Source organism: Anas acuta, chromosome 6 (genome assembly GCF_963932015.1).
Source record: "Anas acuta chromosome 6, bAnaAcu1.1, whole genome shotgun sequence".
NCBI classification, from domain to species: domain Eukaryota; kingdom Metazoa; phylum Chordata; class Aves; order Anseriformes; family Anatidae; genus Anas; species Anas acuta.
In genome coordinates this window covers 21332651-21349349 of record NC_088984.1, presented here as the reverse complement: position 1 = coordinate 21349349, position 16699 = coordinate 21332651, and the positions used below count along the sequence as shown (strand labels likewise).

The 16699-nt window shown below is 33.8% G+C and overlaps 1 protein-coding gene across 6 annotated transcripts in view; it reads left to right on the top strand.

Annotated features, from left to right (window-relative positions):
* Positions 1–16699, top strand: part of LOC137858244 (neurabin-2-like) — a 54196-nt gene that overhangs the window by 26304 nt on the left and 11193 nt on the right. For 4 of the 6 annotated variants that reach the window (XM_068685690.1, XM_068685689.1, XM_068685692.1 and 1 more), the window contains 9 exons: positions 561–614; positions 3366–3595; positions 5720–5816; positions 5897–6086; positions 6855–7006; positions 8886–9219; positions 12805–12889; positions 13955–14026; positions 14582–14777. In XM_068685690.1, coding sequence (XP_068541791.1) covers positions 561–614; positions 3366–3595; positions 5720–5816; positions 5897–6086; positions 6855–7006; positions 8886–9219; positions 12805–12889; positions 13955–14026; positions 14582–14777 — 1410 coding nt within the window. The remainder of the gene's footprint in view (positions 1–560; positions 615–3365; positions 3596–5719; positions 5817–5896; positions 6087–6854; positions 7007–8885; positions 9220–12804; positions 12890–13954; positions 14027–14581; positions 14778–16699) is intronic. The other 2 variants (XM_068685693.1, XM_068685691.1) reach the window with 1 other exon arrangement.

Sequence of the window (16699 nt, the reverse complement as noted above, 5' to 3'; positions counted from 1 at the left end):
ACAAGAAACAACTGACGTTTGTCAAAAAAACAAACAAACAAACAAAAAACACTAATCGTTTAACTAAACGTTAACACGTTTGGCTTAGATGTGGTCTTTATCCATCTATAATAATCCTGTGAAGATTTGTGTTGTGAAGTACAAAGCTTAATTTTAAAACAAAGCCGGTACATTTATTTGTAAGTGCTGATATGTAATATATATATATATATATGTTTAGTACTTTTACAGTTTCACTTGATTCTGTGTGTAAGTTGCCATCATAAGTGCATTTCTGCCATTTCATTTTCCTGGCACATTGAAACATTATTTTAACCTCCTCACTTTTCTTAATGTATAGAAAAAAATATTTTTAACTCTAGGTGATCTTGTAGTTTAACTTGTATTTATTTAAAATTAAAGCTCCTGATTGCTTCTCCTGTAATTGACAAATAATTAAGTTGACTTCATGCTACTATGAAAATGGTTTGAGGAAGAAGGAGATCAGACAAATACTAAAAATAAGCATTTTGAGTGCTGTTTTGTGTGTAACCTCATGAATTTCTTTTTGTATATTTCAGCTACAGTTAAAACATGCAGTAACAGTAGCTGAAGTGAATCAATTGAAGGAGAAGGTAAGTTTTCAAATACTTTATTATTAACTGTTGATATTTTTATTTATTAATAATTACTGTTACTATTTCTAACTGCTAATTTTACCAGTACTAAGCTGAAAGCAGAAGACAGTGATCTGTTTTAGGCCTTAGGCTGTAAGTACTCTGTGTTAAGTGAGACAAGCATTTCTGAGCTGAAGAGCTATACTTAAATGAGGGGAGGAGAGAAAAAAAAGTGTCATTATAAAACAAATGCTTCAGTATTACTGCTTAAAGTAAAATGGCGTTTAGCTGAGTACCATATGAAACAAGTTCTGAAACAAATACAAGAACGTTTTTAGTGGAGAGAACCTGTGTTATCTGTGTATAGATTGGCAGACAGTGCCTAACTTTGTTACCAGAAAGCTATTTCTGTTACCTTCTTTCCCTCACTCTAGTTTCTGACCAGCTTTGGGGGGAGAACTTCTTCCAGCTTTTTTTTCAGTGAGGATTAGTTTGACACTTCCAGCTTATCTGAGAAAGCATTTCTTGTTCATTTTGCCACCTTTTTCACTGATGGAAATCTGTGCGTGGCCTTTTTCTAGAAATATTTGCTGTTGATGAGCAGCTACTTTTATTCATTTCTCTTCCATGTTCCCTTGGCAAGAAATGTGTACCCATAAGACAAGTCACAGCGTGTTTGGAGAGGGCAGCAAGAGACAGGGAAGGGATAATGCTTGAGACTGCAATAATTCTGGATAACAGTATCTATTGTGTTTTTTCCTGCACATTGCAAACATTTAGAGCTCGAGGTATAGAGAGACAAGGCAGCTATAACTTCTTTGTTTTCTTATGGTAGTTCTAATTTTGCTTTCTGACAGTGCTCTTTCTTGCAGTTTTATTGACCTTTGACCCACTGGATTGCTAAAGCCAAGAAAAATGTTGGCATTAATACAAATTATTGCCTCATTTTTGTAATTTGAGAAATTATTGGTCCTTTCAACATCTCTGTTCCATCAGCAGGTGATCTTAACTAGTTTCAAAAGCAGGAATTTTCTAAGTTAATGTAGTGTTCCCTAGGAGGCATGGACAAACTAGGCAGCATCCTGCCTGGTCATTGCTCGAATGCCAGAGAACTTCACGTAGGTTAACATTCCATGTTATAATGTGACTGCTGTTAATCTGAAGGGGACCCATCTCTTTCCTTTGTTAAGGAAATCATTATTTTTCTTGTTCATTAGCTTGAGGAAAGAAATCCATGGGTATACCATAACTTGTTGGGAAGACCTTGTCTCCCTGTCTTACTAAAGTACCAGGAAAGACTTACTGTTTCTATTAGCTTTATTAAACAAGATGTTGGTAACAGAGTAGTAGCACAGGGAATTTGTCTTTATACGCGTTAAAATTCTGTAACTTCATTTGCCTTTGAAGGTAGAAAATGAAAATGTCTGCAAGCTGAGATGTTTAGCTCTATAACTCCAATATAATCTAAGAAATACATTTTCAAATACATAGAAGAGCATATTCACTGCTAAAAAGCATTTCTGGGGGAAAGTTGTGATTCTCACCATTGGGATTGCCATATTGATTGCCACAAAATACAAAAAAAATCAGTACTAAAAGCCAGTTCAGTGCTAAAAGCCATAACAAAATTTAATTTCAATGCCTGCATTACTTCCAAAAACAGAGATTTTTAAAAAGCAGTGTTTATTCTAATTCAAGTTAGCATACTTATAGAAATGGCATTTTGACATGCGGAATCTGTGTTCGGAAGGAGCTGTTTTGGAAAGTTTAGAGAATTTTAGATGCTTTCAGTTTTCTACAGAACAATCCACCTATTAATGGTAAATGAATTTGTTTTGTGTGCTGAGGACACTGCTACAAGGTAGAGGCTTCCTTAGCTAGCAGTCGGATAACCCTAGCTAGTCTAATGAGCATGTATTTTGTTGTTTGTGTTTATTGTTCTTTTGTTTGTTTGTTTTAAGGGACAATATCTCTGTTCTTTTAAATTGTAAAGTTTCAACATGACTAGGGTATTTTTAAACCAAAGGGACAAAACTTCCTGTAATATTTTAAAAAAGAACACAGTGTTTAACCGTCACACTTGCTAAAGTTAACTAGAAGAAACATATATATGGCATCCAGTCTTCCTTTTGATTTTGTGCTCTTGTGCTTTGAGTGAGTTTAAGGAATCCTTTCATTCTAACTCTGTACATTTCCATTACAGAGTCTTGGAAGCCTGTATCAGCAAATAGTAAAGAGGAGGAAAAAGCTGTCTTAATCAGATAATCCTGCCTATTTCTTTAGCAGAAAAAAAAAAAAAAGCTATAATTTCTGTATATTTTCTTTATGTGATTGGTAGCATCTCTGTGCACAGATTTGCATTCTTTTGCTTAAAAGCTGTTTATAGGTATAAAGTCTAAGGCAAATTGAAAGGTTAACAGGAAGCAAAGACTGGCTCAATACTGTGTCAAAATAGGTCTCTCCAGAGGTATTTAGAGATGGCAAGGTATTTAACAAGTCAATGTAAGAGACAAAGATTTTATTCATTATTTCTCTTTTAAAAGGAAGCAATACTAATAAGGAAGTAATAAAAGACCCCTGAGACTGAGTTCTAAAACTTACTTGTATTAGCAAGCATTGGAAGAGTTGATACAATTTCTTCAGAAATTTGGTGTCTTGTTTTAATATTACTGATAAGCATGTAATTGTTTTTAGCTATTCTCTACTAAACATGTACTTTTTATTTCATCATTTAGTTTACATTAATTTCTTACATCTTAATCTTTTCAGTTAAAAATTGTTGAAGCAGAAAAAAATGAATGGAAATTAAATCGAACCCAACTTCAGCAAAACTTAGAGGAAAACAAAGAGAAAATTAAAAAGTTAGAGACTTACTGGTTGGAAGCTCAGAGTTTATGCAAAACGGTGAATGAGCACCTTAAAGAAACTCAAGAGCAATATGATGCCCTTGAAAAGAAATATAACAAGGCCAAGAAATTGCTCAAAGATTACCAACAAAAGTAAGTAACTCTGTTTCTTGCTTTTGTATTTTGTACATTATGGGGGGAAGATTGACAACAATATGTAGAGTTGTGATTTGCTTAACACACTCTTTTCCGTTTGACGGAGTTTAGGGAAGCAGTGGCCTGTGCATGCTGAATTCTTCCATACCTTAAGTCAAATTCTGGAAAGGTTCTTCAAAAATTTTGCTGCTGCTTTTGATTTTAAGCTTAGGAAAAGTAATACTTTAATAACAAATACTTAAAAGAACCTAGATGAGAAACTGTAATGCATCTGTACTTTTGAGAGAGCTATGTTGAAATTTGACATGAAATACTTGGCAGTACCTTTTACTGTTTGTGAAAACACTCATCTAGCTTTGACCAACCTTAATGTTACAGACTGGGTAGGCATCAAAAGGATATAAAATGTTTTTTTCTTACTGTCCAGTGGCCTAGTATTCGTGATTTTAGCAATTACCGTGCTTGTGATTTTTTATTTTTTTTAATAGCTTTAACAATGTGATTCTGATTGTATATTTCTCCTTGGAATTCTGTCTCACTGTACTGAATTATGGGACATAAGTTGAATTGATTTTGTTTGCTGCTTAATTCTGTACAACAGTGTCTTCATTTGTTGAAAAGGTGAGACCATATGAAGGTATATGAGAGAGGAAACCAGGAAGAGCAAGGGATAGTCTCAGAAAAAGGCTTTGGGATACCACCCTAAAAATGTATTTCTCTCTTCCCCAAGCAAGCTATTAAGATTGTATGTGCTTGGATTTATGGTTAGTACTCCTTAATGAAAGCCTTTTTATTACTCAGTATACTATCTGGTACTGTCCCTTTAAAAATATTCTGATAGATTTTGTGTGTTTAAATTATCAAAAAATATATATTACTCAGTCCAGCAAGTTGTTTAGGTAAGAGCCAGACACTTGTGATTCCATCTTAGCAAGGAGCTGTGTTTTGTGGGGGCAGAAAACAGAATTCTGCAAAAAAATAGGAGTTTGGAATATGTGTCTAACTCTTCAAAATCACATCATGATAGCAGTGTTTTCAATCCAATGACAGTTGTGTTTTTTTTTAGGTAGAGATACTGTTTCTTATTAGATACACTAATGTAAGACTTGAATACTGTGTCATGCAGTTGTCTACTTGTTTTACCTTCTTTGCTCTTATCTAAATGGCACAATAGTTATAGAAGCATCTTGATAATATAGAATGCTACTGTTGCTTTTAGTTATTACAATAAATATATAATTCTCCAGTCCCAATTTCTCTACTTGCTACTTATTTTCAGACAGTCAGAATTTTCTGCTCCAAGTCCACATCCAGAATGATTACTTTCTACAGTGCATTTTTATGCTGTTCAGTCTCCTTTCTACTCTCCTCTCAAGCTTATACACATGAAAGTTCAAAAGTGCTAACATGCTAGTTCTCATTTCCTTGCTGTTCAGTGAATTCCCATTACTACTCTGACTGTCCTTGAAGCTTCTGCATGTTGTTTAGATGTTCTACACCTATTTTATCTTTTTGTACATTATTCTGTCTATCTTGCAGGAAAAAGTAGCCTTTATTTTTGTTTTTATTTCCTTCTGGTAATCATTGTTCCATTGTTTTGTAAAACAAATCATTGCAATTTCTTTAGGATGAATCAAGTAGAAACTTAAAATATTATTTTCTTTTACAAAAAAAAAAAATCTACCATAGCTTATGGAAGCAAAAGACTATTTTCACAGCAATAGGCAGTATGTGTGTATCTTTATGGAAGTGAGTAAGATCTGATGTTTAGAGTTCTGTATATGTTTGATATTTTGAATGTATACACAATTTGCTTGCAACTTTTTAAAGGTAGAGAAATAGATGAAACTTTTAGAAGGTGTTGTAATATATCCTTCTTTTAGCCCAGAGTGAATTACAGCATCATAATTGATATTTTTTTCTGAAGAACATAAATATAAATACGTGGACTGTTTTGTGACATTAAAAGATTAATGAGTAAAGATTAATAGTTACACATTGCAGATAGATTTTTCAAAATGCTTACTAACAGAAAGCTTTTTAGTAACTGTGTATATCTTCTATAGTTTTCTATATTTCTGCATATTAGTGTTTCATATATATATGTATTTCTTTCACCAGAGAAATAGAATTTATGAAGAAAGAGGAGGATCATTCAAGGGTACTTGAAGAAAGAGATCAGCAGTATGCGGAACAGCTGAAAATATATCAGGAAAAGGTAACACAGTATTATACTTAGAACTACCTGAGGATGCGAAAGTTTATTTCTACCTTGCTTCTAAATATTAATTCTTGCAGATTACAGAGCTTGAAAATAAACTAAAAGTATATGAAAGAATGCCATATATGTTTGGAGGCAGCAGTTTATTGGAAGATGTCTGTCAAAATGCAGGCCAGTATAATGAGCAGTCAAAGATAAGAGAAGAAAATGAAAAAGAAACAGAATCCATAGAGGAAAGACCGAATTCTTCAGAGATGTTAATTTCTGGTAAGTAGGTACAGAATCTTTGATTTACTTTTTACAGAAGTTAGAAAGTGTTAATGCGTGTGGCATTTTTTTTTTTCCTTTTTATTTTTTTTTAGTTAAGTGTTATTTCTTACCCACTAGATAAATGGTTGGACTGAAACAGTATGGATATTTTTGTTTTAAGTTCCTCATCATATTTCTTATATGCTGTGGGGAAGGAGATAGATGGGGAAGTAACTTCTTTACTTTTCCTCAGGTTCTGTATTAGCAAAATCAGTAACATTAATGAGACTGGAGATACATCAGCTGAAGTCACATTCACAAACTGTGATTTACACCAAAACTTGCTATGATTTTTTAATATATTTTTAAGTCTGATAGTGATATTATGCCAGCTTGTTATCAAGTATCAGGTGGTGGTTCACATAAGAAGTATCGCTTTAAAAGACACGGTTGATGCTCATGGACTTCATAAAGGATCTCTGTCTTAAAAAATAAAGATAGGAAAGTGTATTTTGGGCATAAAAAAATCTCATAATTTTGAGAATCAAATTGAGTATTAAAGCCATAATACAAATTATTGGTTTAAAAAAAAAAGGTGGAAATTTAATTCAAATTAGCAGTTGTTATCAATATATGTTGAAATATTGTAGTATCGTATAAACTGGATTGTCATATAGTGATGATTAGTTGGTGGAATAATTCTGATTTAGCATCTGAATATTCTTCTGGAATGTGGGTTGGAGAACTCACCTAATATTTTTTTAAAGGAGTACATATTTGTTGCAGATTTTGATGCTTTTGTTGGGGATACTCCCAGGTTAGACACCAGTGCCCACAAAGCAAAAGCTCAGCTTGCTTTGAAAGTAAAACGCCAGCCGCCTTCTCGATCAAAGCTGAAAGAATCTCTTGGTGCTGGACAACAGGCTGCAAATCTACAGGTACTGATATGAGTAAATAATTTGGCGTTCAAAAGCCTGAATGTATATTTAGTTTTATCTGTATTCACAATTTTAAGTGTTGCCCATGCTTCATTCAGATTGTGCCAAAGCATCAGATTTGTATGCTGTACCAAGTGGAAAGCCCTATTCAGGTTCACAAATGTAATCATAAGCATGTGGAACATGCTTTTCTATCTTGTAATTTCTTCATCTGAAACAAGTTAGTTACCAATATTCTTCAAAAAACTAAGCATTTCTGAAATGTTTCATTATTCCATAAATAATCACTTATCTACAACAAAACATAGCAGTCAAACGTTCTAGCCCATTTGTTGCACTAACTTTACTCCTTCTGTCTAGACTTATATTGCCAATGATGCAATCTAACAGTGGTTACCTGCTTCCCCTGTTTCTATTCATACTTGTACAAAGGTTGACTATTCTCAGCATGTTTTTTTCATTCATAACTGTATAGATATAGAACTTCTCTGAGAAGTTTGCATTGGTGGCATCATCCTTCTTAGATCTTTCCTTTATAGAATACTATAACTTCAATCAACTGAGTTGAGGTAGTTGTAGAGGAAAAAAAATATTGATTAATGACTTCAGATAAGTGGCTGCTGGATCACAATTAGCCTATCTTTAAATTCCAAAGTTCCCAGAGCTTTTCTTAGCATTATGAGGAAAAAGGCATCTGAGTAGAATTCCTATTGAATGCTTCTCAATTTCACTGTAGCTGTGCTATGCTCCTCTCCATATGTCCACATACACCTTGTTCCCTGTTCTAGAGGTGGAATTCCCTGGAAATTAGCTAATTCAAATCTTGTGCATTACTTAACTTTCAACATTGCCTTTTTTTTTTTCTTTTTTTTTTGACTCCTTTGTTTAATTTAAACTTGAACTTTTTTGCAATTTCATGAGCTTTCAATACTTGATTTTATTGCCTTTGTATTTTCATGAAAGTATATAGCAGCAGTCTAACTCTATTTGAGAAAGCTGGGAGTTAGAATTCATAAACCTTTTTCTAGGATATTAGTTGGTATTATGATAGACCAGTGAATATACCATTGATAGCTCTTAAGATCTCTAGCTGTTTTTTTTTTTTTTTCCTGTTCATTTTTCTGGTAGCGATATAGAAAACAAGTAAAGTTAACTTGTGGTATGCTTCTGTTCTAATTTTCTCTAACGTAAGTTGATGGTAAGGTCCATATCTGTGTTCTTCCTTAATATGGCCCTGTTCCATGACAAGTGTTATCAACATAATGTATGACTGTCATGATTAAATCATTATCCTCATGTCAGGTGTTATAACCCGTGAAATTCTATTTGAAGTAGATTCTGGACATCAGCAATTAGCCTTCTTTAGCAGAGCAAGAAAAAGATAAGATTTTTACTGGTTGATACTGGTTCATGAGCATACACAGTCTTGTAGAGTTTTTAATGTGAAAACAAGAAATGTGATTTTTGATGAAAGATGTGAGGGGAGAAAACAGTTGAAGAAATGAGTTATGTAACAGAAAGCCTGTCTCAGAGGTAGAAGATTGAACTACTTGGTTTGAAACAATTTTAAAAAGTGGTTGCAATTTAATTGGAATAGCCAAGATTTACCAGAATTTTTCTAAGTTGTCCAGATGATGATGATTAATTAGGATGTGATTCTATGATTCTGTATAGGCTGGACAAGGGAAAGCCTGTAAAATCAGCCTTGTGTGATTTAGATGATATGTGCAAATGATTAAGTTAAAATTTTAACTGTTTGGTATTTTCTGAACTGAGCAAATTTGCATGTAACATAACACATCCTTACATCCTGGTAAAAGATCAGATTTGAAATGATTTATATATCATGCTTATAAAATGACTTTAAAATTTGTTGAAGGATGAGGATTCAGAAGATCCTGTTCTCAACAGAGAAGCTTCCACTGCATACATAACTAAGACCTTGGAAATAAGTGAAAAATTAACTCTGCCCCACTTGGATGACATAAATCGAAAAAGTGAAAAGCCTGAACAAAGAGAAAGCACAGAAAGTCCTTTAGAGTCAAGCCCTTCTGCTTCCACACACTCTTCTCCAGTACACAAACCAAACAACGAAAACAGTACAACCACCACTCATTCACCTCCTCCTGAAGAGATGGCTCCAAATTCTCCTCAAGGGCATACCAAGAATATGAAGCAAAGAGAAGTAAAAGGGAAAGGAAAAGAGGCCAAGGGTAAGATCTGAAGTTTTATTATTATTTTAATCCTTTGGAGTTAAAATATTATGGTTTTAGATTTAAAATTATTCTTAAACAATAAGATACTTTGCTAGAAAAGGAACTGACTACTAATTACCTGTTCTTGAAACCAACTGTTAACTCTTCAGGAAAGTCTGAAGGTAGCAAAAATGTATACAAGTGCATTGCATTATATTTTTAGGTGAGTTGGCGTTAGATGTAGTGAAATGAGCAAAGTGCTTAAAATGGCTCAAAAGAGGAAAAAGTGCTAATGACAGTAATTATATGGGGAAGACTGCCATTTCTGGGACTCAAACCCGGATTATTTGTAAAAATGAAACAAACCAGGGCCTTGAGGGCAAAATTTGCAAGTTTTGAACACCCTTGAAATTAAAACTGTGCTTGCTTACAAGTAATGTCATGCTTAAGCCCTCCAATGCGAACATAAAGCAGATAACTTTCTGTTGTCAGCTCTACCTGCGGTATGAATTTTACTGTGGCTTGCGTTTGCTGTCTAGTCAGTTCCTCTTCCTTGAGAAGAATATCAGTTGATAGCAAATCGCAGCTTTGGAAATGGAGCTACATACCTGACCTCTCTGCGAAGACGCTAGAGAAGTAATGTCATCTGTGTTTGAAAAGATGTTTGTGAAAGAATAGTCAGTAGCTCTACTGAGTCAAATATACATTGATGAAAAAGGCTGGGAGCAAAACCCCCCAAATGTCTGGAAATCTGATTTAAGACTTATTCCTGTCATGCTTGGAAAGATGTTCTGACTGGCATCCATTCAAATCTCAAAAGTTTCCCACATTTTCACTAAGGTTTAGAATTTATTTTTTAGTCTATTTTTATATACAGATTTATCAAGCAACATCAAGGTACTATTCTTTGTATAGACAGAAAGTAATATTGTTTTGAATATTTAAATTTCCAGAAAATACTAGCCCGGCATTAATGAACTCTTCAAGTTTAAAAAAAATCTGTCTCATTTTTTCATGGGAACAGTTTTATTGCTTTGGCTACTGAAATTCTTTATCTGGATCTTATCCTTAGAATACTTGCTATAAGCCTCATTTCTTAAAGGTATTCAAGAATCTTGACTAATATTTGTATTGTTTTCTGATTATCACTCTGAAAATTTCAAGTATCAGAGTAGCCTAAACTAAAATATAAATTTCAACAATCTACAAACATGTATTTTTATGTACACTGCTGTAGGAAAAAGGTCTTTTTTTCTTCTAGGGTTAGCAGTCATGATTGCATAGCAGGTGGATTACATATTTATTACATGAGAAAAGGAAAGCAAAGTGTTTCAAAGATTGTAACTGAAAATTCCTTTTTAAGAATATTTTGGTATTTCAAGAAGACAGACAACTTCACATTTTTGAAGTCTTTTCTAAAAGGTGCCTATGGAATAAATGCTATTTCAATTAAACAGCTCCAGAAAGGAATAGATATGAGACAGCTAACAGATATGGTAGCTCAAACCTGTAAATCTAGACTCTAAATGGTTGCTTTGACATAAGCAAGAGGCGAGCTCAGTCACAGACTGGGGATAATCAATGAAGGTCCTAACGTATTTCTGCAAAACACTAGCATCTTAAGTGGCAATGTCTCTGATAGTAGGTTTGACTGATTTCCAATTCCCAAAAAAAATAAATGCTGGCTTTGCATTTCCAGATGTGATCCTGATGTCTACATTTGATTTTCAACTTTGTGAGAATCACTGCGTTGTTCATCTTGTCCTCTTGTTTCTCACCAGGAAGAGATGAAAGAGGCTGTGATCAGCTTAGTCACTACTCATCACTATTTAATAGAAATATTTGACTTTTTTGTCATAAATAATTGAAAAAGGGATCAGATAACATTTAAAATGCTTTATGTTTTACTTCAGTCAGCTAGGACAGGTTATAAATGCAGATTATAATTGCTGTCTTTTCAATACAGCTCAGGCAAAACCTTTCTTTTAATATCTTAAATAAATACCCTTTCTTTTAATAACAACAGGATCTGTTATACTTTCCTCATTCTATACCTCTGTAAAGTCTTAATTAGAATTAGAAATAGCCTCTATGCTAGCTTCTGTTTTTTATAAAATAAAATAATAAAAAAAAGTCTTCTCAAAGCATGTACCTGATATGTGATTTTGCTTTCTTTTTTGCTTAACCATAATTATGTGTAGTCATGGGGCATAAATTTAATTGTGATGGCCAAGGCATTGTAAACATTTTCTCAAAATTGGCAGAGTCCCTGGAAAAGCTAATTAATGCAGTACATCAGGGATGAGGGTTAGTATTGAAAGTTCTTTGTACGTAAGATGACACTAAATGCTACTTTCTGCCAGATTGTTGCTTTCTAACACTATTTAAATGTCTACCTAATGTTTCATTGAAATACCCCTTTCTATTATCTTCTCCTCCATTTATATATCAGTCTGTATTTTAACCTATTGTATTTCACTTTAGAAATTACCTCTTTTCTTAAAATATTACCTCTGGAGAAGAGTAGTGGTTACACATGTTCAATATAAAAACATTTTGCGGATTAATTCTTCTGTTTTTATATTGAAGTTGACAGGAAAAATAACCAATTTAACTGGCATTTATAAATTTTTGGATGTTACATGTTTAGAGAGAGAGGTTAACTAAATAGAAAAAGTTCTGTTGTTGGTAAGAAACTATTGAATAGAGAAGAAAAAAAAAATCCTGGCCATTCAGCATGTGAACTTTAAGGTAACCATTATAAGTTTCAAGAAGAATTATTAGCTGTTGGATGTGAAGAGAAGTTGCTATTGATTTTGTGTAGGAGACCTAATTTTTTTATTTTTTTTATGACCCAGGAAGGCATATACGTGGATTACTTTCTATGTTTTTCATGTGTTTTTTTTCAGGTGTGTTTTTCTTTTTTTTAATGGAAGACAGAACTTAAAACTTATCTTGTCTCACAAAAACTATACTTTATCCATTTCATAGGCAGCATAATTATGAAAAATGTCAGTTGTTTAAAAAAAAATCTAGTAATCTGAGAGCTTAAAAGGAAGAACATTCAGGACTTGGAATAATCTGTCAAAATCCGTGGGAGGAAGTAGTATTACACTTAAGTTTGTCACTTCATTTCACTTAATAATTGAGTAGTTAGAATTGAACCTGCTCCCTCTGGTGAAAAATTAGATCCTAGTAGGTTGTATTCCAGTTCTGTAAATATCACAGTCTTGGAGGAGCTTCAAAGTCATGATTATCTCTTTACAGTATGCACAGCTTGTTTTCCAAGAAACTCAGCTTGTTAGGATCTGTCTGCTCTCCAGGTTCTGGCTATCGTGCTGGTCAGGTATCCTTTCTGTAGCTAGCAGCATGCATACATAGCCAAAGTTGCAAGGAGCTAGCCTTGACAAGCTACTAAACCAGGGTGAGGGGGAAAAATGCAAAAGGAATATTTTATAACGCTTGAAGCATAATAAACAACAATTAAATGTTGTAAATACTTTGTTACTTAGGTTTTAGGATCTTAGAAGCATCTTCATAAGTATGTGAAACTTGCAAGTAGTTTTAGAATAACATTTTTATTTTTTGCCCCTCTCTGAAAAGCAGAAGAAAAGAAAAATGAAGACAAAACAGAAACAAATGAAGGAACATCATCAGGGAAGTCCAAGAGGCGATTTCCAGATTTTGGGTAAGATTTTGTGTACGTTTGGAAATAAATGGTTTCCAGTGTTGCTTTTGGAGAATATCATGTTTTATGAATACAAACTGCTGAGAAAATCCTGTAATGCTGCTTGATAGCAACATCATTGGACAGAGTGTTTTCATCTTGAAACTGTAGTGTTACATTCATGTTTCTAACATGCTTTCATTTTATTTGCCTATATTTTTTCCCTCAAAGAATTTCTTGTGGTTTTTCAGATTTTATCCGAGTACAGGATTTCTCTAGGAGTTAATGGTGTTTTATTCTTAAATTTGCAAATCCATGTGTAGTTTCATGCCAAAATGTTTTTGGAGACTTCAGTGCTATGTCCTGCTGGCTTTACAGTCTGAAATAGATGCCTGTCTTGCCTTGATTCCTTCTACAATAAAGGTGTCATTACGTAAGGTTTGTCTACAGTAGCTGCTTACTCTACTGCTCCTTGGAAGCAGGCAGCAATCATGATTGAATTTTTGTATTTCATTTAGTTTATGAGAATGGGAACAGGTTAAAACAAAAGAGCAACCCGCATCTTTTGTAGTGACTGAACTCTGGGGATTTGAGAGAATTGCTAAATTTTACCACAAGTCATGCTCCTTCTGAACCAGTTAGAAAGCTTGTTGATGCCAGTTAACATAAAAAGACTGAGATTAGTACTACAACAAATAAATCATAATATATCTCATAAAAATGATTTATTACACACACATACAGAGTCAAGGTAATAACTTAGTTCAAGTCACTCTACGTATGCACATAGCAATAAAATTCTGTTCTTCCTCTTGGTTGTATACACTAGATGTTAAGTTTCTTTGGCATTTTCTATACTTATGTTGGTTATTTATGTTTTTGAAAGGAATTTTCAGAATTCTAACATGATTTTTTAGATAAAATTTGCATGACAATACTTTTTTAATTGCTTGTGTAATCTGTAAAATCAAGATCTGTGTAGCAATACAAGTGTGGCTTCTGGTTAATATGAAAACTTGTTTGCTGATAAAAATGTTGCATTATGTAAATGTAAACCCTATATGAAAATTGTGTTTTCCACTTTAGTGGATTGCGGAAATCTGGGGGCAAGGGCAAGAAACAAGAAAAAGAAAATCTAAGAGGTTCGCTGGATAGCAGGTATTTGTTTTGTTTTGTTTAATAAATACATGCAACATCTCTAAAATCTTTAACCCAAGAATTTCTTTGAAATTGTCATTAGTGTTTGACGTTAAAGTATGTTCAAGTACGACAGTGGAAAATTCTGTGGAAATTAATATAACGATGTGGAGATGAGCTTCTAATTTCATGAAATAAGAAAAATAAATGGAGTAGTATAGACGAATCAGTAAAGCAGAGGAAACCAGAGAGGAAAGAGTAAAGCAGAGCACACTTTGAAGTGACTTGTGAGACTTTTTAATATTTTACCTGGGAAAATGAATGCTGAATAAATTAAATTAGCAAATATTTGGAACTGTCGTTTTGTGAAATATTGCAAAAACTCTTAAATTTGTGTTAATAACCAAAGTATTTTGCATGGATATTCAAAGGTAATTATCAGTTTTTATTTTAAATATCAACAATGCTTTGAAACAGGTACAAATGAGTAGTATGTGTTGCTGTTGTTTTGTGTTTTGTTTGTTTGTTTTGTTTGTTTTTAAACAATTTAAAAACAATTCAATCTACTGATTTCAGAGGTTCTCGAGAACTGTTGGATGACTCTGGCAACAATCTCTCTGCATCAGATTCAGATTCTCCTGTGCCTACTTGTATGCCTTTCTCGTGGTTTGGAGACAGTCACAAAGAGCCTCAGATTTCTAGTAGTAGTCTGCACTTTCCTCAGAGCGGACAGGACAGTTGTGAACATGGTCAAGAGAAGAACAGAAGCAAGGTAAAGATGACTAATTTGTGCTTTGAATATTTAAGTGTTGCATCTTGACAAAGTGAAACTGTAAGTGCTTACTTAATATGTGAAAGCTTGGTGACTTACACCTAGAATGACATCACCTCAAACACAGCTGCAGAAGCTTGAGACTTTACAGCCCTCACAAGCAGAGACTGTGTCAGTATTCCCATTTCTTACCGTTCAGTTTAAGCATCGGTGGAGGTAGTTCAGGCTGAAGTAGGCTTCTAAGGAATGATCACAGGACAGGTTTAATAACGGGTTTTATAGTGCTAAAAGTGTTGCTAGCTTTAGGACAGTGTAATTTTAAAAGCCAAATCTGTTTACCCTGTAAACATGAGAAAGCAGTCTAATACTTGGAGGAAGTGTACTTAAGTAGAGGCCAGCTCCCCAGGCAGTTGGCCAACCAGTTTTTACCATACTGGTATGTCAGGATTGAGTACCAGGCAAGTGTATGAAGAGAACGTCCTTTTTCCAAAGTATTGAAACCTGAGAGGAACAGCTATAGAACACACTCTCTTAAGTTAAAGCCCTATTACCAGATTTTAAGAGTGAAACTTAACAGTTCAGTCTGTAACCATAAAGATCCCGTTTTTATAGTTTTAACTGTTTGGAAGAAAAGCTACTTTGGTGACAAGTTTACTGAAACCTTCAATAAAGTCTCAATTTTGTAGCTTTGTTTACCTGTTGGCAGTATTAGAATTAAAATTTACATGAAGAAATGCCTGCAAACAATGTGTGTGCTGTCAAAATATTTTGTTAAAACTGAAGACGCAGTCTTACTGAGTTACCTTTATTCTTGTTTCCTTTGGATTTTGTCAGATTCAAAATTGTAATTGTCCGAGTAACCTCACAAACTAGGTTTATTCTTAAGTTTCACACTTTTTATTCATTCTGGTTATCTAAAATACTTTTTTTTTCTCTTTCTATGTGTTGTTATAGAGAAATGAGATACAAATCTAGAAGAGAAACTTGCGGGGCTGTAGTTTGTGAAGTTGCTGATGTTTCACATAGATGGCAGATAACAAGTTGGCCTTTCATGTCAAGATGCTGAGTGCACTAGAATACTATTAGAATAAGTTTTTAAAATTACTGTCTGTTTTCTCACTGTGAATTTACAGTGGCTGTCGGAGGATTAAGCTGTATGGCTACATAGTGTATGAGTCTGCAAAAAAAATACAAAAAGTCATTTTAGAGCCACACAGTACCTTACTATCCTATAGGAACTGAAGAGTAGGAACTTCTTAATCCCTGAAGTAGAACTGTCCTTTATAGTATGCTGTTCAGTGTGTGTGTGCATGTGACTTGGGTATTTACAGTTCCTGCATTGTTTGCTTCTTTTGAAGCATGTAATAGCAAAAAGATGCTTTCATAAATAAGCCAAATATGTTGGTATAGGAAGATTTGTGTTTAAGGGGATTTCTTAATAGGCTATTGAAAAGCTAACTGGATGTTTATCTACACAGAACGCATCTCTTGAGGTTTAGCTTTCAAAGAGTCATTGGCTCAGAGATCATTCTTTACCTCTTCATTCCTCCTTTTCTTTATTGCTCCTTTCTTTCTGATTCAAGTCATTGTCCAAAACATCATAAAAATCCCACTGCTGCATTTCTACTTTAAGCACTCTTTAAAGTATTTACATTGGCACTTTTGTTCACACTCAAAAAATATAGATCTTACTGGAATGGGTCCTCTTTCTTCCTTTCCACGTTGCCCTCCATTAATACCCTTTTTCTTCCTCATCACTGTATACTTCATCCAAGCTTATTATCACTTAAACCTTCCAGCTAGTTTCTTGCCTACTATTTATTTTTTGCTTCCTTCTCATGCTCCAGTATGTAATTGCTGCTCACTGCTCTTTTCTTTTCCTTAGTGCCAGTTGCAAACCAGCAGCTGCAATAACATGATAG